This window comes from Pyrgilauda ruficollis, unplaced genomic scaffold, assembly GCF_017590135.1.
Source record: "Pyrgilauda ruficollis isolate IOZ18807 unplaced genomic scaffold, ASM1759013v1 scaffold13, whole genome shotgun sequence".
In the NCBI taxonomy this organism is placed as follows: Eukaryota; Metazoa; Chordata; class Aves; order Passeriformes; family Passeridae; genus Pyrgilauda; species Pyrgilauda ruficollis.
In genome coordinates this window covers 5,656,041-5,680,160 of record NW_024511432.1, presented here as the reverse complement: position 1 = coordinate 5,680,160, position 24,120 = coordinate 5,656,041, and the positions used below count along the sequence as shown (strand labels likewise).

At 44.6% G+C, this 24,120-nt stretch overlaps 1 protein-coding gene across 5 annotated transcripts in view; it reads left to right on the top strand.

Annotated features, from left to right (window-relative positions):
* Window positions 1-24,120, top strand: part of PLEKHG4 (pleckstrin homology and RhoGEF domain containing G4) — an 85,453-nt gene that overhangs the window by 32,874 nt on the left and 28,459 nt on the right. For all 5 annotated transcript variants that reach the window (XR_005954407.1, XM_041458583.1, XM_041458582.1 and 2 more), the window contains exons 7-11: window positions 4,335-4,421; window positions 6,227-6,343; window positions 8,612-8,710; window positions 9,704-9,852; window positions 22,408-22,546. Coding sequence is in view for 4 of the 5 variants with exons in the window: in XM_041458583.1 (XP_041314517.1) it covers window positions 4,335-4,421; window positions 6,227-6,343; window positions 8,612-8,710; window positions 9,704-9,852; window positions 22,408-22,546 (591 nt within the window). In the remaining variant the exon portion in view is untranslated. The remainder of the gene's footprint in view (window positions 1-4,334; window positions 4,422-6,226; window positions 6,344-8,611; window positions 8,711-9,703; window positions 9,853-22,407; window positions 22,547-24,120) is intronic.

The following is a 24,120-nucleotide window of genomic DNA, read 5'->3' as shown; positions in this document are numbered from 1 at the left end:
CTGCAAACTGGAACAGGGCAATGTTTTAATGAAGCTGATGTCTGTGGTTTATGTGCTTCAGTGCCACATCTGAGAGTTGAGTCTGACTCAGAGGTCTGTCCTTCTGCTTCCCGGGCTGGGTGGAGCTGTGAGCTCCATCAGCGTGCTCGTTCTCTGTGGTGAAGGAGTAATCTGTGCCCTGCTCAGTTCTGCAGAGGTAACAAGCAAATACATTCTGTTTTGTGCTGTGCCCACATGGCAGTGGGCTTGCTAAAGCTTTTGAGCATTTCACTGTCCATGTAAGTTGCATGGCAGTCTTAGTTGCCTGATTTGGAAATCAGTAAAGTGTTCTGGCTGTCTCAATTCTCATACAAGCATGGTAACAATGCTATTTTAACCTTAAGTTTCCCCTCTGAAACGAGGGAGGGGAGGGGAAGCTTTTTGCAATGCTGTGATGGCTGTTTGGCTCTGAGCACCTCCTTATCAGGGTGGTGCTACAGTTACTTAACAGAGTTTAATGTGCTGCAAGACAGATTGCTGGACCTAAGTGTGTGCTCCAGGTAACAGTGACTGATTACTCTGACTGTTTACAGAGGCTGATTACTTTGCTTATGGGGTTTTGATCCTTACACTGACTCTTCTGAAGACTCTGTAAAGGAGATCTGTTAAGCTAGTTTATCACCTAGTTATGGCACAGGAATAATCCCTGGCCCCACTAAAATCCTCAGCATTTACTCCATAATCCCATGGCAGTGTTCTCCTCTGCTCTGGAACAAGGATAGAGTAATACAGAAAACTGAGTGTAACTATAGTGAGGCAAGCTAAGTGTTCTGGAGTGCAGCAGGATTGGCTTGGCCAGTGACTGCACTGAGGTACAGACTGTATGTTATGCCTCTAAGGTCAGTGCAGATCACCTCCTTGGGGTCCTTTCTGAAATCCCTTACTCATCTCAGCATCTCTTGTCTCTGGCAGACTGTCTCTAGAGCTCATTTCTCTGCTGTCCATCACTCCCCTTATACAGGATTTTACTTACATAGTTTCTGTGAAGCCTACTATGATAATGTGCTGGAATCTGTTTAATGTTGAGGTCCAGCACTGCTTATTAAATTCTGAGTGGCTGTTTTCCTCTTAACCCAGCAGTGGGAAGCACTGCTTCACAGTGGGGAAGCACAGATCAGATGCCCTATTGCAAAGTCCCTTCCTGGTGGGGTCTGTTAAGCCTAGAGAGACTCCTGGGAACAAAGTTTCCTGGGTCAGGATATGTCAGCCTGAGGAAATCTTTCTTCCATTTCTCCGTCTTTCCAGAATGAATGCATGATTGGAATTAAGTGCTAGTAGACAACTTTGGGTGCTTGTAGGTTAGTTTTCCCTAAAGCACTGGGAGTCTGTCAGTTGCTCTGTCCAGAACCACCTGGTAAAGTGGTGGGAGCTTGTCCTCTCTGCCTTCAGGGTAGGTAGGGCCAGTTGTATTCTGCAATAAATTCCCCCCCCCCTTCTTTTTTAGACTATTGAGTGGCTGAGAAATCTTTCTGTGCCAGACAGCAGCCAGAGCAGAGGGAGTGGGGCAGAATAAAAAGCTGCTGCAGAGCTATCTCAGGAAGAAGCAGGAGGAGCTCTGGCAGCTCTGTGTGGAGGTGAAGGGAAGTGCACAGTGCGTGCATGTTGCAGGAATAGATCAGACTTGTTCCTGTGGGAAACTGCGTAATGATGCTTTGGAGCAAGGGTTTTTGCAGGGATAAATGCTGTAATGTTTGGTTACAGGTTGTCACCAGTAAGCTCTGTGCTGTGGAGGGCAGGCAGCTCTTAAGAGGAACTTGGCTACTCAGAAGTCCTAGACTGATCCCTTGCTCAGTGAGCAGACAGGGCATGGACAGTGGAATGTGTGCCCTGCCTTCATGAGCAAGTATCTGTGGGATTTCCCTCTGCCCAAGTCTTAATAGAGTGAGATTCTTTTGAATTTTCCATATCAGTGTGAAGGCTTAATCCTGTAATCGGCTGTGTTTGTGTGTTGGGTTGAGAAGAGTCAGTTTAGCATTTGAAAGCAGAGAAGTTCTGTGCAAACTTTTCTGTTCAAGAGATGTCTTTACATTCTCACTTAGTGCAGAAGTACAGAGGAACTCTGTGTCAAGTTAAAGACAGGGAACCCCTGCTACTCCATTAGAGTGGTCACTTTGGGACTTTGAGGTGACTGGGGACTCTTCCCTCTGTGCAAACATTCCTGGCAGCCTGTGCTTCAGACTGTGCCAGTGTTGTTAAGTCTGGACATGGGTTTCCATTTGGGGCAGGAAGCCAGAAAACTGGAACTTCAGTCTGAGAAACATTGAAAAAAAATCCAATTCTCTTTAAAAGGATTAATAATAAAAGGCTCTGTGTTTACCCTGGTGCTTTCTGAACTCCTACTGGTGCCCCTCTTTTCTATGCTGTCCAAACTGTATCTGTTTTGGGAGGTGAAGAGTTCACTTACATGTGTGAGACTCTTGTTTCTTTGCTTCCATAAAGTTGGTTTTGTTAGCAAAGATGGTAAGAGATTGTTCATAAAGCTGCAGGAAAGCTTCCTCAAGTGGCATCCTGCTGTTCCCAGCTCTGCTTGTCTGCTGAGATGCTCCTGGTAAACTCTTTCAGTCTTTGGGTTGCTCCATCAGTGCTAGATGAGACTGACTTCTCTTCAGCTGTTTAAACTAAAAAAGTGGTGAAAAGTACTTGATTTCTTTGGAAATACAGTTTCTTCTTGAGTTGGAAAACCTTGAACTTTTCCCTTGACAGCTTTATTTGTGATGGTTTTTCAGTTTCTATTTTCAGGAGTAACAAACAAATGGGTGTTTTGGCTATTGTGGTAACCTCTTGTTACACCATCACTACCTTTATCCCTCACTCATATTGCACATCTCGTGACTGTTGGCATAGAAGAGGGATTGTGTAAGAAAAAAATTGTTTAGTACCATCATCAGTCTTGAAGCTGTGTCCAGTCTTCTTCCTTCAGTACTTTCTAGCAGATAAATTCAGAGCTGGTGATACAGCATAATATCTCCCCATCCTCTCTTCAGTATTTGCCTAATGCAGCCTAATTATGCAATAAATCCTTTTTGGACTTTTAATCAGTGTTCGAATAACAGTGAAAGTGTGAATAATTCACTTTGGAGAAATTTACAATTTACAATTTACAAAAAACCTCTCATGGTTTTGGAAGGTGTTTCAGTTGGGATTTTTTTGCTGTCTGTTTAAAAGGATCATGGTTTAGGACTGGATGAGAGAAAGGCCTTTTTCCTTTGTTCTGGGATCTCTGCTGCTACTTTCACTTGCAGAGTTTGGGCTCCTTGTGTTGGCCTTGTTTCTTAATTGCTGAACTGGGCCCATGTCAGGTTATGTCACTCAGTCTCTGTTGGTCCACTTCTCTCTGTACTCTATCTCTGCTCCTCCTGGCAGATATTTAACCCTACTCACTGCTGGAGCTGTTTATTTAAACAAGTTTCCTTTGCTGTTGTGGCCTGCTGTGTGGCAGGTTCCTTGCACCTCGAGCAACACCAGAAAGGATTTGTTGCTTGACAATTCCTGAGATCTTTGCAGAGACAAAGACTGCAGAGGAGACATCGAAATGGGATGGCTCTTGTTCAGTCATGTGGCACAACAGCTTAAATGGCTCTTCTCCTTGCTTTCCTGGTCCAGGCCCCACATATGTAGGGAGTCCTGTCTCCATGGTCTAGATCTTTCTGCCATGCTTCCCTCTTCCTACTGTTGCTCTCTCTGCCTGTTTCTCACTTCCCTGTAGAATGCTTCTATAATTGGAGAGCTGCTCCTGGATCACTGAGTTTGAACTACAGCTGCCAAACATCCCTTGTGTTTGGAATTTCTGTCAGTTTAACAGTAGAAACAGGATGCAAGTACTTGACTGTAAATTGGCAGTAAGTAGAGACCAGAAGATGTTTTTGGCATGGGGTTGGGGGTGGAGGGGGGAAAGCCACTTCCTTTCAGTTAGGTGAAGTGACCAGGAAAGTTATCAGGAAAAAACTTGGACACGGAACATGGGTTTTGGTTTAGATTTTTTTTAAGATCTGCAGTTTTTTTTCCCCTGATTCACTTCCTGTGCAGAAGGCAGAGCTTCTTTAGTACAGCCAACACCTGACATTTTCCATTGCTTCCTTAAATATTGCAGGACTAGCTGATCTGAAGTAAACTACCTTAAAGACATCACCTTGGTACTCTGTAGACTGGCCTTCCTTAATTTCTGGTGACTGCCTTCCAGGCTTTGTAGATGCCTTTGAAGGATAAATTGCAAACTTGTCTATGGACCTGTGTCATACATTCTCCTTAGTATCCAAGGCAGATCACTAATGGATTTGTGCTCTGTTCTGTTGTAGGAGATGGATCCTCACTGTATTCATGGAGTCTTGCTTCTGGTTGAAAAAGATCTGACTTTTCGGATGGAGAAGCCACCAGCAGGACAGGTAATGGAACCATTTATCTGGAGTTTGTTGGGCCACTCTTGATATCCTTTATTTAACTCTCCAGACAGTAAATTCCCTCTCATTGATGTATGTTTATTCTCACATGAAATTTCCATAGGTGTCCTCTGTGTTTTGTGCTTGTGATCTCTAAGGGTGTGGTATTTATTGGGTTGTAGTGTTTATGTGAGCTGAACAAATCCTTGTCCTGCTCTGTTTATTGCCACGTCCATCAGTGACATTTGCGCCACAATTACGTCAGTCTGCTGGGGACTCAGAGCACAGGGGGTTTGTTGGGAACGTGGATAACTGTTTGGAGGAGACCTGCACTATTAGCTAGAGATGCTTTTCATGTTCTCCCATTAACAAGGGGGGAAATGCGTGGTCAGGAAGAGATCCTGAACATTATGCTAAATCCTGAACTCCACCTTTGAAGGTGCCTGTTGCTTTCCTGGATTTTGCATCTCCTCTGTTTCCTCTCACACCTGCTGCTTCCAGTGACTGAGAGATTTCTGCAAGAAGGGGAAGATGAGATAGGCATTTGTGTGAGATTACCTTTGTAGCTGAAATGTCTGGAAAGACCAAGAGGAGGGAAAGTTACCACAACATTACTGAACTCCCCCACTAGAAGTAAAACTGTCTTGGTATTCTATAGCTGTATAAGAAATGTAGGCTCCCAGCCATGCTGTGGTGAGTGAACAGAGGATCAGACTTCATCTTAGTCCTCTTCCTGTGCTCCAAGACTGTTGCAAACTACAAGAATGGACTGAAATTCTGTGTCTGCTGAAGATCTGTAGGCTTCAGAGTAGGCCAGGATCTCCTGTGGGTGGCTCCTATGGATGAAGATGTTGTGACAGGCGTCAGGTTTGCTGTGTGTGTGGTGTCCCCAAAGGCTAAAGAATAACAAATGCTATTAGTCCATTTCCTTATTGCTCCCATGTGGAAGAATTTGGAGTCAGAATGGGGGCTGCAGGCATATGCATGCAGAGAGAGCTACTGAAGACATTAAACACATTGAACAAACACAAAGAGTGTAGGAGGGAACAGAGGAAAGGCTAATAAACACATGGGCATGCAGAAGGAATTGGAAGCATCATCACAATTTTTTAAGGAGGTAGAAACTTCACACTGTGTGTGTGTGTGTGTGTGGGAGTTAAATGTCTGCACCTGAGTTTGTTTCTGGGCTGGCTTCCATGTACCTGCAGGAGCACTTGTTGCTCTGGCGAGTGTAGAAATGCTCTGAGGTCCTGCAGACTTGCAGAAGGCAAGTTACCTGTGCCAAGCTCCAAGAAACTCTTGGAGCAAATAGCTGCTGTGATGAGTAGAGAGATGAGGGCAGGGCACAGGCTGCTCTGTTACACTCTTTTACAAAAAGAGAGATGGGGAAGCTGGGGGCTGGATTTAACCTCCCAGATTCTCCAAACAGGTGCAAATTGCAGCACAACTGTGGGAACATATGAGGGAGTTGCTCTGCTTACACCAGGAGGTGCTGGCTCTGGAGAAAGGCTGGCTGCTGCCAGACTTCCATCACAGATGTTCTGCCTGGTGAAACAGCGTGTTGCGGCCTGCATTCCTTCAGGGTTTGCCCACTGAGCTGTTCAACAAGCTGCTCTAAGATTGAATTGTTGGGTTTTTTTCCCCCCCTTCATATTGTAGTGATATTGCAGCTACACACTGCATTCTGTACTTCTGTGCAAGACAGATAAAGAAATAATAGATTCTGCCTTTTGTTAACCTTCCCCTCTTCCTTCAGTACTCACACCCTAATACAAGTGAGTTTTTTTCTTTTCCTTTCTATTCCTGTGCAGTTTGAAGTTCTCACCTCCATGAAATCCCTCCATAAGCACATAGACAGCTCACAGCTGCCTCTGGAACTGGAAGGGACCTTCCCTTACTGCCACCAGAACTGGCTAAGCTTCCGCAGGGTGAGTAGAATGTCTTGTGTGCTTTGGTGTCTGAGAGAAGCAGTGGCATGGTAACAGATGGGAACAAGAGGAACCTGTCAACAGCTGAACCTACAAGCATTAAAAGACAATTTTCCTATAAAGCTGTGAATGCAAATGAATCCCTGGTATCAAAAAAATGCTAATGCTCTCTTCATAAGATGGGTACACACTGTGGTCTCTTGGCATGACTGCAGGAACTGAAGTTTTAGTTTTTTACTCATTTGCTTGAACTGCATTAATTCGTTCTATTCTTTCTTGCCTTCAAAATATGGTCAAATCTGAAATGGAATCCTGTCTTGTGATACAAAAATGGCTCTTTAGTTAGACAGGAGGACAGACATCTGAAACTAATCTCAGCAGAAGGTGTTAGTATCATGTCACCATTGGACTAATGATGAAGAACTTGAGCGTAATAACGAGTTAAATCTTTTTGGGTTTGGAGCAAGTTCCTCAGATCAAGCTATTATCTCCTTGGTAATATCTGCATGTCTGGTAATATCTGATAATAAATTATCTCCTGGTAATATCTGCATCTACTAGTCCTTGCATGAGTGAGACTTGGGAGTTCTGGATAATCAGTTCAGAATACTTGCAAGCAGCAGGGTATGTGCAGACTGCCAGAAGCCTGCAGAGGCAGAATCCATGGTACCAACACCCAGCTCTGTGTGCACTTGTGCTGTGGAGGGAGCCTGAGTGCTGTCAGCCATGTGCTTGTTGAATCTTTAAAAGCTCTGTTGAGTTATTTGGCACACCAAGACTAGACAGGATTAAATCTCTGTAAATCTGCACACAAGCTGGCTGTCTTCACGTTGAGTTTGCTGACTCTGGTGGTTGACAGAATTGTCAACTCAGCTTCCAGAAGATCCAGTGGTCTTTTGGCTCTGACCTTGCTACCCAGAGTGCCATGCTGTATGGCACAGTGCAACACTTGAAGCAGATTAAGATGTCACTGATAACACCACTCTGGTGCTGGTGGCAGGCTTCAGAAGATAGGCTTGGCATGTGCCAGATGTTAACTTATTTTTTCCAGCTTACATCTAAAAGTACTTGTATGAGCCTGTGCTGATGCAGTAGAGGTACACAGACCTAATCTTGGTGCCCAGGATTGACTTGGAGAAATTGAAGTTTATTTGGCAGTGACAAAGCAGAGAAACTTTGCAAAAAGTTATGGATTAGTTTAATGGACAGAGTTGAGAATACCTTGAGAGCTGAGGTGCTCTGTGTGTGCAGAAGGGTAATTCTTGAAGTAAGGACCATAATATCAGGCTGTTCTTGTCTTAGTATTAAAACATTACCAAAGGGAGTTAGCATGGGAATCATTCTGTGTGGAATGCCTGTTTATACTGCGTGTGATAATGACCCGTGTGCTCAGCTCCTTTAGCTCTGCAGCTATGTGGCAAACAGCATTTATTTCCTGTCTCAATGATCTCACCTGCATCCTGCCTGCTAATCTGTCACTGCTGGCGGTGTTCCAGCACTCCAGGGGAGGAGGGAGTTCAATTCACTAAAGATTCAAACAGCTGCTTTTTTGTTTTGTTTCAAACACAGTTATTTTGGAATAACTGTTTCTCCCTTCTCTTGATTTTAATGGCTAGAGGGTGGCATCTGGCAGTATGCAGGCCTTATATCATTCACTTTTCTAAAAAACAGTGCCTTGTGAACCCTTATGAAATGTTTGGACTTTTTTTGTTTGTTTTTCTCCCTGCTTCCCCCCTACCCTGAAGAGCGGAAGGATTTCAAATTTGTCCATAGGTTAAGGTGCTTAATTTTAGAAGCTTTCCAGTTTCCTAATCTTTAATTTACACTACTTTTAATATGAGGAGAAATTATTTAGAGTAGAAAAATTCCAAGTACTTGTTTTAAGTTTTGTTTCTCTGAAATTCATGCAGTGTGATTCATCTTCATGGAAAGAAATTTACAAGAAATGCTAATAGAAGAATGTGAGACATAAGTGGACTGGTTTGGGTTTTTTTTTTTTTTTTTTCTGTAAAGCATGATCCATGCAAGCCATGAGTATTCAGGTTTCTAAGGTCTACATAGAGGCCTTGGTCTGGTGCAATGCAGCTGAAGTTTCTTGTGGGCTTCTCTTTGCTGATCATTCAGTCTCACTGAATGATATAATTGAACCCTTGGATTAATGTGTTTGATCTTCTTTTGATTTTTGTGCTCTGAAGCATCTGCAAGCTCAGAAGACCTTTCCTGTCAGCCATGAGACAATAATCTCTGCCTTGGTCTTTCTTCTTGTAGAAGCTGGAATACTTGCTACAACAATGCCAGGGTGTTTGTGCATTCCTTCAGGGAGCTATTAATAAAGTGGAATCCACAAAATTACCAGGAAAGGCTGAGGTAAGCATGTCACTCACCTCGGATCAGAGGTGGACCTGAGACAGAAGGGAGTATGAGGCTGGATAGCTGCATAAAAGCTGTAGCTTTGAATTTGCAAGCTGTAGTAGCCTGGTTTCCCAGTACTAGTAGAAACTAATCCAAATGAAGTGGTAGAGGCTTCAGTGGGTTTGGAAGCTGATTGTCTGATTCCTCAGAGTCACCCAAATGTTTCCAGCTGGGCATTTTGCTGACGAATCCTTGCTCCAGCATTGAGATGCATTCTCAGCAGCTCCAGAGCTCTGTAGCTGGTACAAACTTCAGTGTTCCAGGTACACAGCTGCCTTGGGCTATGCCACATCAGGTTGGCTTGAATGGCCTAGAATAAAATTAGGTGACAGCTTAGTGCTGTGCTGTGGTTCCAGCTTTGATGCCTCCAGTAACAAGTTTGGAAGTGGGCAAGAAGGGGAAGGGACAAAGACCAAGCCTATGTGGTCACAAACTTTCTATTTCTCTTCTTGAGAAGCTGCTGTATCCCTGACATGGTAGGGAATTGCTGCCAGCTCTGCACTGAGGGTGCCAATAGTAAATGATGGAGGATATGGTAGTGGCCTTCCTGCATACATCTGTAAATCCACAAACCCTTCATGTGCATCTTGTCCCAAGGCTTGGAGCCATGCAGGTCCAGGCTCCCAAAACAGTAGGAGCTAAGTATGCATGGGAAGCGAGGCTGGAAAGCTTATTTTTTCTATAAATGAATGGAAAAACAATGATGGGAATTGGGTTACAATTTTAGCCTGGTGGGGAATGTATCAGGAGCATAAGGAGCACTGTTTATTACTTTAGACTTATCAGGCTGGAGAGAAACAGCTATGGGAACCAATCTCCCCTTTTCCTAGAGTGAGCCCAGGTGAGATGTGGTTTTGGTGTGTTTTGGTTTAGGTTCTGGTTTTTACCTGTTTCCTCATTGCCTGTAGGTTGCAATAACTGCTCACCTCACTCTTGTGATCCCTCCAGGATGCAGCTGTGTTGCTGAAGAATTCAAGGCAGTTGATGAAGAATGTTCTTGAAGATGCAAGTTTGGTCAAGGTGCAGCAGGAGGGTGGAGCGCTCCTTGCCAGACTGGGGAAGGAGGAGTCCTCTGTTACCCTTACCCAAGACTACAGGTGAGCCCCCAGAGTGGGAGAAGAGGAGATGGGGGTGAGCAAAAAGCAGGTGCTGGGAGTCTCCCTGAGGTGCCCTGTAGTTTGTGCAGGCTGGAGAACAGCTTTGTGTACCAAGGAATTATGTTAAAAACAGTAAAGGTGAAAAATGTAATGAATTTTATCTTGATTGCTACTTCCCCAGTCCAAAAACTAGTCCAGGTGGATTTACTTACATGGTTCAGCTTCCTTTTTCAAGCCAAATCAGACTTATCTTCTGTAGTGGAGAGAGAACTGGATATTTTGGGTACCTGTAAAACACAAACCTTAATTGATGATAGCAGTGATGAATGTTTGGTGCAGGCCATTATCGCTGTGTGATTCCCTAAGGCACTCCTTGTGCAAGGGGATTTCCAAGGACCTTAGCTGGGAGGAATGCTTGCTGGCTGAGGCAGGCTCTGATCTCCTGGCACATTGGCACAGTTTGCACAAACAAATACTCACTGCCCGTTTGCGGGGTCGGTATGAGAAGCAGGGACTGAGAGAGCCCAGCTGTTTGACATCCCCAGGGCATTGCACAACTTGTGTTTGTGCTGTTAAAACACCTGAAGCCTATCAGCATGAGAAGGCCTCTGTGCTATGTACTGTGCAAACAGCAAGGTAGAAAGGCAGCCTTTGCAGCCAGGAGCTTGCAGCCCAGTGTGAGATAAGCGCTGGCATGTGGGTGCAGGTGAGGGCACAGGGGGTGGCAGGATGGTGTGGAATAGCTCCGTGCACCCACAGCCTTGCTCTGGTTCAACCCCGTGTTGCCATCACAAGCTGGGAGGTTTGTAGGGAGGGAATCAAGAGAAGATAACAAAGTAGTTGTGGAGTATCTCGACCAAACGCTGTGAAAAGAACATTTCTCTTTTTAAATTCAGCATGTGGATGACAGTGCAAGTTGCTGTCTGTCACTGGGAGAGGAGGATCAACATTTGGTGGAGAGAGAGGAGCATGAGGGCAGGCTGTGTAACTGTTTCTGTTCCCTACTTGCTGTGGCTCCTGTCAGGAGCTCTGGCAGACTATGCAGACACAGTTCTCTTGCTGAGCTGGTGAAGTAATCTTGATGCAATTTTGGATTGAATTGCTACAGTATAATCTTTTCATTCTCACATGACATGAGAAGCACAATAATGTGGGGTTTTGTGCTTTGTTTTGTTTAGGGTTTTTTTATTATTATTTATTTTATTTTAAGTAACACAGCAACTTTAGAGTCGTAGGAGAATGGGAAAATGTTCATGAGTTTTATGTTTTGTTTTGGTTTTAAGCTAAGCCTATGTTTTTGTGCAGGGAAATGATCAACTTTGAAACCTGATCTGACACAGCCCCTGAGGATAATTTGCTGCTTTGATTACTTAAGCAAGGGCAGGGGTGGGGGATACACCCAGAATTCTTTGATTGTACGGTGTTTGAGTGCATGCTGAAGCTGTGTAGTGTATTCTCTGCTTAATTCAGGTTATATTCATTGTCTGCCACTGTGAAAGGAGACTATGCCATGGCTCAAGTATATGTGGCTCTCTCCAGCTTAAGGAGCGTAACTGAATATAGCAGGAGAAAGTTTTTCTTTTCTAGCTTGTGGAGTAGTTGCAGAAACTAAAATCCATGCAGTATTTTAATTTTCATCTAACTTGAGGCAGAGAACTAAAGAAGTCCACTCTTCTTTGTTTCAAGATCTGTTCAAATGGGGAAAAAAGCTCTATCACTTGGCTAGAGAACTCTGTATAAGGCACTGTTGGTTTTCAGTCCTCCATGGCTTTGCTCTTGTTCCTTCTTTCCTATCTGATGTGCAGATATTAAAGGTTCTAAGCACTGCTAATACTGTAAAGATTATGATTTTCAAAGGCTTCTTTAATAGATATGATCAAAGCAGGCTAGAGACAAAATATTGCAATTGGCCAACTAAGCTAGCATGGAGTGGCTATTGATGTATGTAGGTCCAGTATTTGATTTCCAACTGGTGATGTGTGAAAACGGAACAGAACTGCCTTTGTGTGTGCACTCAGCAGGGCTTGTGGTACTGCTGCTCTGAACTTTGAATTGTGAAATCTTGATCAATGCTTAGCAGCCTAATTCCACACCCATTCTCCCAATACTTGAAATAAATTATTTACAAAAGCAAGTCAAATGTCTTTACTCTTCTAAGTCACCTTTGGCTCTTTTGTCTATCACGTGTCCCATTGTTGTAGTTTTTATTGTCTCGTGTGGCACAGAAGTCTGATAAAATAAAGTCATGACTGCCAGAACTTCTTAGTCATAAATTGAAGCCAGTTGTGAACAGGTGACTGTCTGAATGTGCATGAATTACATATTCATACATACATATAGAGAAGACAGTTTAAAGAGCAGTTTTCTGGACTTTTGGCTGCACTTCATTAAAATATGCCAACTACAAGTGGAGAACTAAAGTTAAAATTGTGATTTTTTCTTTTTATTTTTTTTTTAAGAACAGAGATGACAAGCCCATCTGCACCTTCACCTTGGGCTTAACCAGGCAAGGGATTGACTTGGTTTTTTCAGGCAATATATTTTTCTAGCTGTCACAGATTTCTTTCTTAACAAACCCATCTGCACCTTCACCTTGGGATTAACCAGGCAAGGGATTGACTTGGGTTTTTTCAGGCAATATATTTTTCTAGCTGTCACAGATTTCTTTCTTACAATTTTATGGTTTCATGTGGAAAAAGAGCACCAGGAGCTGGTAAGAATAGAGATGGATGAATCCTTCTGAAAATGCCTGACCACAGGTTGGAGATAATAAGTTAAAACAGGCAAGGAAGCAGGCATGTACTTGGTGCAGTCAGATGTTATCTGCCAAATACTTTTCAAGAGCACACGGCAAACAAGAATTGTTTTAGTTTTTCTTTAGTAATGAAACTCTTCTCATGGGATTGGTTGTGGAACTTTCTCTGCTCGCTCTGCCCTCTTGGAGAGCACAGATGCCCTTTGGAGTGTTTTGTGGTGCAGTGCAGTGGGATCTCATTGCTGCTCAGGTCTGACCTAGGATTTGTGAGGCTTTGCTAAGCCAGTACCACAGGTTCTTTCCTGCAAAAGTTGAACTCATTCCATCAGAGATGTGGGCATGCAGGAGGGATGTGTTGTGCTCCATCCATTTGTTTCTCCAACAGATGATTTAAGAGCTTTTGGGAGTCTTTCATGAATGGTCTCATCCTGAGATGCTGTAGCACCACAGCAGTGACTTTGACCAGTAACTGCTCCCATTGTGAGCTGACCAGGAGTCTTCATAGTCCTTTCTCCACCAAGTACCACTGCAAAAGATAGCCTTGCCCATCCAGCTGCTTATCCACAAAAGGAGAGACAGTCTTCTGCAAGCAGGCTGTCTGGAACTCTGCCTTTTCCCAGCTTAGGAAGGAGGAGCTCAGTTACCAGAATATACATCCTGCAGGCAGCTCATTGCAGGGAGTTGGATTAGGGGTTGTGGTGTGCTCAGCTGATCCCTCTGAGATCTCCCACCTCCAGCAAGACCAGGCTGAATTTGGCCTGGAGTTGGTGTGGGTGTGGCACTCATGAGCCAGTGTATCTTTGTGGCACCTCTTTAAGTGCTGTAGTGGTAGGGCTGGCCACCCAGAGGTGCCAGGGGACTGCTGGAGGTGGCATTGCCACTTGCTCACTGTTGGTGGATTTAAAGCCAGCACATTTGCCTTCACACCATCCACTGCACTTAGTGCTTCTCCAGGTCTGTTAGCTGAACCCTTTGAGGTTTTGCTGTCCCAGTCTTTCTGGGGATTGAAATGCAGAGCTGTAAGCCTAGCTGAAGTTCCTCTTGGTAAGTGTGGCCACATGACACAGAGACTTCCATCACTTCAATGCTGCTAATACTTATTTTTGCACTTTCAAAGAGGAAGTTTTTAATAAGCAGAGTTGTTTTAATAAGGTACATAGAGTTGGTTAGCAGGTGTAGCTTTGGCTTCTGTCTATCTAGTGTAGTGATCAGCTAACCTGTAGCTTGCAGGCAACTCTCTGAGCCAGCTGTGAAAAGTGGACTAATGTATTGCTGCTTCTGTAGTGGATGTCAAAAAGTTACAGTTTATGATGGCAGTGTCAGAGAAACTGCCAGAAGCCAGGCAGCAGCAGTGGGAGCTCTTGCTGAAGTGAGGCTGTGATGTGGGGCTGGGCAGCAAGGCCAGGATACTTTTATCCTGGTCTTTAGCCAGGTGTTTTTCACTGTTGTTCTCATTATTGCTACTCTTCCAGCATAGCCAAGAGCTGGAAACGTGTGCCTAGACAAGTGCCCAGTGAATGCCTTTCGTCCTGCAGGTGTGCTATGAGTCACAAGTAGAGTAAAGAAGGTATAACCATTTTATATGAATATATAGATGGTTTATACTAGTTCAGCCAGAATGCACCTGCCTGGCTCTACCACGGTGTTCTCACCGTGGCACGGGAGTGGGATTGTGTCATGCTCTGCATGGTGATGGGCAAGATAGTCCCAAGGCTAGAGGTGAGAGCTGAAAGGAGCAAAACCTCAGATGGTGAAGGAATGATCATGTTGAGTGTTTGGCTCTGTGCACCAGGGAACAAGAAAAAGCTTAATCTCTTCCCCCAAGCTCTTCATCTGAAAAGAATCTGTGCTTACAAGCTGTGAATAAGCAGATTATAAATAGATGGAGGAGTGAATTCTCCTTTGTTTGCAGAAGGCAGTATAGTTAGTCTCTGTATTTTCAGGGTGGAGTGGCTAGAGCCAAGAGCTGGTTTTGTGAGCTGGCTATTTTTACTGTGGCTTGGTGATCTAGTTGGAAGCCCTGGGTGGGGACCTGAGCTGAGCAGAGGGAATGGACAGTGCAGAGCAGACTTCCTGAGCAGCAGCTGCCAGGTTCCTAGTGCTGGACCTGACTCAATTACAGTGACAGAGAGGGTGATCTTACAGCTGAAAGCCTCCATAGTTCATGTTCTGGCTTCCACACACACTGCTGAGACTGTGGGTCTACTTGAAGCTGTGGCTAGTTAACAGTGAAGTGGGGTGTAGCTGTGTGGTGCTGCAGACCTCTTGTTTATGGATCTTCAGCAGGGCTTTTGCTAGTAGCATCTCCTGGGATGTTACAAGGCCTGCATGTGCCACTCTGCAAAGGGTTGTGTGAGCTCCCTGCAGTGGAAGTAAACCTGGGTAATGTACAGGCTCTCTGCCCCTGCTGAGGGACTGCACAGCACTGTCTGAAGCTTGGGTCAGAGTCAGAGGGACTAAGCTGATCATCCAAAATGTGGAACAAGTTGGGAGCAAGGGTAGTGGGGGGATAGGTGTCTGCTGTGTAAGTCCCATTTTGGGCAGACTGAGATGGTGGGCTTCTTGGTTTGTAAGGACCAGCATGTGCATGTCAAACGGACAGCTGCTGCATAGGCTGGTGGTCACAGCCAGGCAACTTGCACTGGGAAATCCTTCCTGGAGGCATTACTGTCTTCTGCCATTCCTTTTCTGCTTTAGAGATGTGTGTCTGCTGTTGCTCTGTGTGTTTGTGCATGCTGCAGAAGATGGTAATGCTTGTGTCCCTCTCACTGATGGCAGTTGAACTAGTGCCTGCTCGTCTTCATTCCTCTCTGGGAGCTTTGGGAGCCTCTCACACTGCCACTTGCCGCAGTGTGCCTTCCTAACGTGATCCTGCGAGAGGCCCCTTTCATTGCAGGGTCCTTTCCATGTTCCTCTTGTGGACCCCATCCTAAAACCTCAGGACAAGATGTATACTCAGTGTACCTTTGAAGCCAGATGAAAAAGTGCGCTTAAATTCTGACCTCAAAGGCTGCCACGAGACCAAAGCCTCTGCGCTGTTGCTGGTGACACAAGGTGCTGACGAGCACTGAGCCTTTGGCCGAGCATGGGTGGCAGTGCTCTTCCCTGGCCTTATTTGTTTGTGTCAGGTGGAGGGAGGAGCGCAGGGTGACATTTCTACCCAAACACACACTGTGCTACTTGGTATTCATTTTGGTTACAGTCTAACCTGTTCCCTCTGTTGGCGTGGTGGTTTTAGCCTGGTAAAAAGCACTTACGCTCACATTAAACAAATCTCACTGCTCCGCACATAAAGGAGAGTGGAGCTGGGCTGTTGTCATTCTGAGTGTATGAAGTGCTGTGAGACGTCAATTGTGGCATTTGCAGAGAGCTAAAACATTGCAGAGTTCTGTCTAGGTAAGTTTTCATTGTCCTCTTGGGCTTTTTATAGATGTTTCCCCTCAGCTCCCTTTCTGTTTTCCATTTTCTGCTGTCTTATGTCCTAAATCTTCTTGGATTCGGTGAGAATTTACCCAGAAGACTCCAGTTTTGCTTGTTTTTGTTTGCAATGCTTGTCATGCCAACAGGGCATTAGGTAATTAATGACACACTGTGTTTTATCTGTTAAAAAATATTATGGAAAAAAAAACGCAAAAAGTTTCCATTATAGGATGTTAGCTGAACTGCCTGACATTCCTGCCTTAGCCCAGGCTATCCCACAAGCACTATTTTTTATATAACTGTGTTGGGATAGATACTTCTGTTGCTGGGCTGGTTAATAGCACAGTTCCTACTATTATATGGATCATAGCCCTGGAAGTGGGCAAAAGTGGGCAAAAGGACATATCAGTGAAATAGGGATATGGCTTTAAATGACTGTGTGTATGTATTTCAGCAGGACATCTTGAAAGCCTGGTGGTCTCAGCTTCAGGAACACAGCTCTTAGACTGGTGCATTTGACCAGGATATAAAGTATAAACACAGGCAGGTTAATGTACATTAGACAAGGTTTGGAGGTAGAAATTGTTTACAGCTGGTAGAAAACCACATCTTGAGGCTCAGTGTTCCCAGAATGGTGTTTCCAAGTCCTATCCAAGGCTCCACTGCACTGGGAACTTTCCCCATAAGTAAGCTACTTGTTGGTTTGGGATTTATTATAACGGTTTTTTTTTCCCCAGTCAGTTTTATGGATCTTACTGGGATTTTAAATCAACCAGAGTCTGAACACAGTTTTATTGTAACTGAATGCAAGCCAGGCAGAAGAAGGAAACAAAGGTCACATCTTGGGACTGTGCTGGGACACTTGTTTAACTGTGTGCATTGATCCCTTGGCTATTAAAGGGATTTCTGGTAAAAGCACATTTAAATGAACTGTGCTCCAGAAGAGAATTCTTTTCGCAGTTGTGGTCTCCAGTGTCTTGTATTAATTGGATGGTTTTTAATTGATGGCTCCCAGGTCAGGTAACCTAGTAAGGAGAGATGCAGCCAGGTCTGTGGTCTCAGCTAGATCCACTGGTCTCATCCTCAGTGGGAGCAGGCATCCCACGTGCAACCACAGATTTGGTGTTTGACCTCTGTGTCTTTGTAAGGACACTTCAGGGTTCTAAAAAATGTACCCAGTTCCTCAGATACTTCAGTCAGAGAATTGAAACCACCATGGCTATTTGTGTGCTGTAGAGAATAATTAGTTATATTTATTTAGCCATGTCTGCTTTAGCTTCACCATGGCTAGTTTGAATTTTAACCTCAGCTGCATGTGAAGCTCTCAGCTCAGAGAGCAGGACTGTGCATTGGAGGTTGACCTCCTTTTATGGGATCATTATAAATATGGTCCTTATGTACGTTACTAGCAAAATGCAGTAATGACCAAGAATGACATTTCTCATCCTGCAAAACATCCCTCAGGCACACAGCATTGTCCTTGTAGATCTGGAAGGATTTCTTCCAGAAGCATTGCTCAGGATGTTTTAAGTGATTTGTAGCCAAGGTATCAGCACACATGATCTGGATGATGTCCTTGGGCTAATTCATCCTTTAAAAACCTCCTAATTTCTAGATCCTCTTCATTTTATGCTAAAACCTGTATGGACATCCACAAGGGAACAAGGGAAGTTCAGCACCAAGAGAGTGGAAGACTAGATGAGGCTAATGTTGTAACATCCAACTGTATTTCTTCTAAATTACACAACAAATCAATTAAGGATATCTGATTTTCCCAGAACAAGTTAGCTGCCCTATACTTGCCCAAACCCCACCTAATACACTACCAACATGTAGTATTTCCTTCCATCCATGAATTTTTGCCATTTTAAAATTGCCAAGGCTGGTCAGAGGATGAAATCTTGATTTCAGCCCTTTTGTTAGGTCTGCTGTTCTTGGTGATTGTCAAAGCAGTTCTTGAAGGGGCAGGCAGGAAGGTGCAGAGTAGTGATGGTTCTGCTGCTCCCTTCCCTGTGCTCTCCTGTTTGCATCTCACTGACACTGGCAGGCATGGTGCAGGCAGCACCTGCTTTTGTGACTCTGCTGGATGCTTCTTCTGTGGCCATCTATTTTTTAAAAACAAAACAGGTATTTTGCTTTGAAAACTAAAGTGTAACTCTCCAAGGCTGGCTTTTGTTGAAGAATGGATTCAGACAGAAATGGTCTTTCTAAATTATAGGTTTAAAATTATCCTACCATTATACAACAGCTTGGCACTTCTCCAGAAAGCTGAAGACGTTTGGAACCTTTTCCACTGAAATGATAATTGCCCAATGAAAACAGGATTTGGGGAAACATAAACTGACATCAAGCTACTCCTTTTTGCTATAAATTATATTGACTCTGCATATTGCAAAATTGCTTTTGATGATTTGACCATGGAAGAATGTAGTGAAAGACTCGTAATACCACACTCCCATGTGCAGGGAAATTGCATTGCATCCACACAAATCTGAGCTGAGAGGAGACTTTCCACTGACTTGAAACAGCTCTGCCTTTTGTGCTCAGAGTTGCACAGGCCACTATTAAAATATCTTTAAAGTCCTTAACAGCCAGGTGTTTTCTTTGTGTGCCAGGATGGAAGTAACTTTTTTCTTCAACCAAATTTTCAGTATTTGGTTTGTTTACTCCAAGCTGCTGTGAAAGTACTGAAGGACAGGAATTAAAAACTTCTGAGTCTGAAGCTGGAAAAGAAATAGATATTTGTGTGAAATATCATTTTCCCCATAAAACTCCCTGTTTCAGGATATTGTGGAGTTGACCAGTGTTCTGGAAATCATTTAGGAAGTTTTTAAGATCTAGATCAGCAAATGGGGGTGTGTGTGTGTAAACAGATAAACAGATGTACAGAGGTTTTGTCACACAGGCTTAATGCCCAGTGGATCCTCCCTGTGAGCACTGAAGTGCCCAAGTGAATCAGAAAAACAAACTTTCCCATGGACTGTGAGTGATTTCTTTGTTGGGCTCAGTTTGCCTACCTGCTTTATACTACAGCATGGAAAGGCTTGTATTTTCCTCTGTAGGAGAGTAAAAGATGGATGTTAGTCAGAGAGCCTGTCCAGCTGGTAAAAGTGAACTGTCAGGGGCTGACAACATCTGAATGGAGTTACCTTGGAGATGCAACAGAAGACCAACAACTAGACATTGAGGGTTTAATGAATGCCTGCCAAGCGAGGCAGAATGTGTGAAAACAGCTTGGCTGGTCCTTGAGACAAAGAGCTGAGGTGCTGGGATGCTGGAGGAACCCACAGAGGAGCAGGAATGGTGTAAGGCCACACCTGAAGTTGTTTGGGGACTCTGAGCCCAGAGGAGCTGTTTGGAAACATTTTTTTCTGTGCATGTTGTTTGCAGTTGCTCAGGAAACCATTGGCAGGACCATGAAAAGGGGCAGCCTTAGAGTGTTGAATTGTGGCTGATAAGAGCATCAATAGCCTGCTGCAAACATTCACAGAGGAAAAAAAGTCCTTTAAATGACAAGAGTAAGGGATTTTGGCTTATATAACCCCAAACAATCCAAATTGCTGATAAGAGTTAATTTTTCCTGCAGTGGGTTCCTTGGACTGTGGTTGGTGGGCCAGCAGGAGTACTTTATTGCTGCAGTTTTGAACCTAACTTCCCCTGGAGGGATTTGCTGTCCATAAGGCCAGCACTGGTCTCAAGTGGTCTCCAAGAGACTGGTCTTTTCCACAATGGCTCAGTGAATTAGTCTCTTTACACAGTGACTTTATGGTACAACTATTTCTGTTTTAAAAAAACCTTGAAATGTGGGGGTTTTTAACCTTTTTTTATAACCACTTCCTATCCCTCTACCTTGAAGGTGATTTTTCCCTCCCATAGTTGCAGTGTTGTCTTCAGGGAGGCCTGTGTTTTGTGCCTTTGGGAAATGTGCAGTCTGCTCTGCTAGAATCTGTAGTATTTGTTAGGCCTTGCAGCCCAAGTCACTGCTGACTTGTGTCAGGAAAACTACTCGGACTTAGGACAATGTGGGGGTTGTTTCCTCTGTCAGGTATGGAAAGGGGCAGAGTGGGACTCCCTGGCTCCCGTCCCCTAATCAGATCATACTCTGTGCTGGATCAGGCAATGCTAGAGCTGGAACCTTTGTCTCAGGTCCCTGTGTCATCAGGTTGCCATCTGACAATAGCATGTTAAGTGCTGAAGCCACGGATGCTCGCTTTGTCACTGGCTTGGGTGGACACAAGGACTCTATTACAGAAAGGTCTAGCAGGTCAGTCTGGCTTGCTGATGAGTGCCATCAAAGAAGTAGCATCAACACCACAGTGATTTCCATGGAAGCTCAGGGAAAGGTTCGAAAAATATTTTGCCTCATGGGGGGGTAATTGAAAATGTTTGCATAGAGCAGCCTGGAATGCCTAAAGTCATAGGTGCTTGATTGTCTGTGCCAGCGGGAGGAAGAGTGTTTGCTGTATCCATTTCCTGACTGGATGAGAGCATTCATGCCAGCAGGGAATTCAGCCCTGTGGGAGTAAGGCCAAAGGGTGTCTGCCTGTCTGGCCATCAGTATGCTGGAGACTTACTCAGAAAATGGGACTTGACAGATACGCTCTGCTGCACAAAACCGAGCAGCATTAATGGTGTTGCCAAATTTAACTTGCAGCCATCGTCCAAACTGTTTCTCATTAGCTGTCCCAGCTGTGTCACTGCTGCTGACGGGAACTGGCCTCCACAGCCTGCTCTGTAAACACTTTGCAGAGCTCAGCTTGGACAATGATTATGACTGCTGCTGGGAGTCTCCTGGGTTGGATCTGGGTCTGTCCATAGGAAAGGATTACAAAACAGAAGGCTCATATCATCACTGTTTGTTTATGGCAGTTTTGGGAAACGCCAGAGCAGCACTACAGCTTGGATCTTTCCATTGAAGCCTGCAGATTCTCTGCAGAGAACCTGTCTGCTCTGTACTGCAGTAGCACTGATCTTAGTCCAGAAACTATTCGAGTATTTTTGGCTGCACTTTGGAGAAATTCATTCAGTCTAATGACATTTCTAAGAGGAAAAACAAAAGTATCTAAGAGCCTGAGGTTTGAGGAGTTGGCTGTTGCACACTGGGTAGAATCCTGAATGGAAAAATAGTGTGGATTTCTGCTATGCAGAGCTGCTTGTCCAGACCTATGGCGCTACCTCGTGTCAATTAAAACTACAGGATGGCTGCTACTAAACACTCACATTCAGTTGCATTTCATAGGTTCAAGATTGCCTGTAAACCCAGACAGAAATAAACATGTATCTGAATTGTTTTGAATTCTATTCCATTAGCAATATTAGCTATGTATTAGCTATTTTGCAAGTGCTTTAGATAATTTTAATAATATGATAAAAAAAAACACACACTAATAAGTCAGGAGGTTGTAAGATGACGAAATGAAAATTGGTTTAGGGTGAGTAAAGGCAGCTGAACATGCTAGTGTAGAGCACAGTTGAAGGAGGCTGTAGTGTTTCTTGTAGCTGTCTCTTGAGCCCATAATTGTAGGAGGGGAAACCTAGAAGCAAAAGAAATACAAGAAGAATAAGCTTGAATGCTCTTCTGTCTCCTGGATCCCATCTGTGATTCACCCAAGCCTGTGCTGGAGAGGTGTTGCCCACATGTAAAAGGAGTTTGCTAATACTAATCATCTTACAAAGACTGTGGTTGCAGCATCTGAGGGCACTGGGCTGTATCCTGACCCCCTCCATGCCCCCCCATGTGCTGTGGGCAGGCTGGCAGGGAGAGTGCCTCCTGGTGTTGCCTGCTGGGCTTTGGTCAGCACGGCTGCCTGTGGGAGGTAGGGAGCTCAGTCTATGAATCTCTTCAGCACAACACTGTAAAATCTGATTTCTCTTGGCACTGAGCTGTTGTACATTTTGCATATTTGTTTGGCTGGTGGAAATCCTGAGGGTAAGTGGGGCATCAGGCACTTAATATTGTTGTTGTCACTCAAGAGAGATTTGCTTACTAGTGGTGGCTTATTTACTTAATTAAATTCAAGTGGTGGTTTTAGACGCTGAAACTGCTTGACCCTGTGTTTTGTGAAAATTCATTGATGGAGCGATCTACATTTATGAAAAGCTGAAAGTGTGAGAAATATGGTAAATCTTGCAAGGAGCCTGGCTGGGACGACATGCTCTTGTCCTTCCTGCCAGGTTATCTGCACTGGGGTCAGAGTGGTGAATCATGGTAATGTGCAAGGAGCAGCAATATTCTCTTCTGTTCTCCATATGGAGATGGCCTTTGTGGGTCCCACGGGGAGGATGACTGGAGTGCTGTTGTTGGCCAGGTTGTGTTTGCATGAAGTGCTGGGGGAAGGACCTAATGCAAAACCCCTGACCAGACCTGTGTCCCCTTGCAGAGATGCACTCGACGCTGCCAGCGTGCTTTATAATCAAGTTGATGAGGGCGTTCACCGCCTGGTGATGCTGTCAAACAAGCGCATCCAGGAGCTGGAGCTGGTGATGGAGTTCGAGAAAGTGGAAGAGTGTTTTAAGGAGGTAAGGCCTGCCTGTTAGTTCCAGTGGCTGCTGCCCTCTGACTGTGTTCCACAGCAGGTACTGGGCCTGTTAATCTGTTGTGTGAAGGTGTACAGTGATGATTGGTGCTTAAAAAGAACAACTGAACATAAGAATCTGAGATAGAGTTTCAGCAGTACTGAGAATCAAGCCACTTATTTGCCTGGTATCTCTTGATGCCAAGTGAAAGTCCCTTGGCTTCTCTCTAGGTGTGGATTAGTCAAACCCCATAAACATCTGTGGAGTGGCTCGTAGATAAGCTGTACACTTGGAGGTTGGGTGTCTTTTTTGACCCTCTCAGCGAGGGTTGATGAGGCATTCTTCGTACTTCACCTTGAGAAGCAGCAGAGCGATGTTAACAAGCTGATAAGTCCACATGTCCCCTTTGGGCTGTAGCTCCTGCAGGGTTTGCTGACATCCTGTTGCAGAATATCCCTGCCCCACAGTGGCTGCCCATCCCAGTTGTGTAGTCTGTTGTTTAGATTCCTGTGCTGTTCTCAGGTCCCTGATATCTGATAAGTCCAGGCACACTCCTTCCCCTCTCGGTGCAGCACCAGGCACACTCGGTTTGCCTTTTGGTGCAGCCCTCTCCACAGGCTCCAAGAAGGGAACAGCTTCTTGTCCTTAGCCCAAGAGCCATGCTTAACCTCCCACCTGCTGCACTTCAGTGGGACCTTCAACTTCTCTTCGTTTAGTGCTTGTTGAAACTCTTGACAGCTGTGGGAAAACTGAAGCAAACAGGCACTGCTTTCAGAAAGACCTCTGAAACCTGTAGCCATGTTGATAGAGGACTTCAGAAAGTCATAAAGCAGCTCAGGTCTGAGCATCCTACAAGAGCTGATCAGTCCTTTCAGTGTTGCAGATCCCAGATGTTCCATGTTGCAGATCCCGAAGCCTGAACTCAACATTGAGATTATGGAGTCACATGGTTTCCTGTGCTGTAACTCATCAACAATGAGAAGTTTGTTTGTCCTTAAAAATCATGATTAGGATCAGTTTCACCATTGCTGTTCTGGGATTCTGGGCTCCTCTCCTCTAGTGGGAACTGGATTTGCAAAGGAGGCTGTAGCCTACCTAGTGTTTTCACAGGCCAAGGTGGATCTGGGAGTTTTAATGACTTCCCATTTGCAGGTAGACACTGGGGCGCCATGCAGGATGTGCTCAGGACAAGAAGCGTGTTGCAAGAACCTGGTAGAGACTCTTGTTAAACACACAGGTTCCTAATAGCAAACAGAAATTTAAAAAGACACAAAAGCAAGCACTGCAACCTGTTTCTGCTTTAAGCTGAATTTAATTTTTTTCTTGAATTGAGTAACATTCAACTGCTCCCAAGTTACTTTGCTTATGGATCACCAATGATGGCAGGAGTTGTTCCTGCTGTTAAGCCTGCCTGGGAGCTCTAGGCAGCAGCAGTGTGTCCCTCTGCAGTACTGACAACCCACCACTATCTCTTCCTCTTGCCAGTGGGCTTGCTCCTTGTAATCTTCCCACAACCCACAAAAGTAGGAGTTTGTCCTTGACTGTGGGGTTGAGTTGGGGTATGGATTCAGGTGACA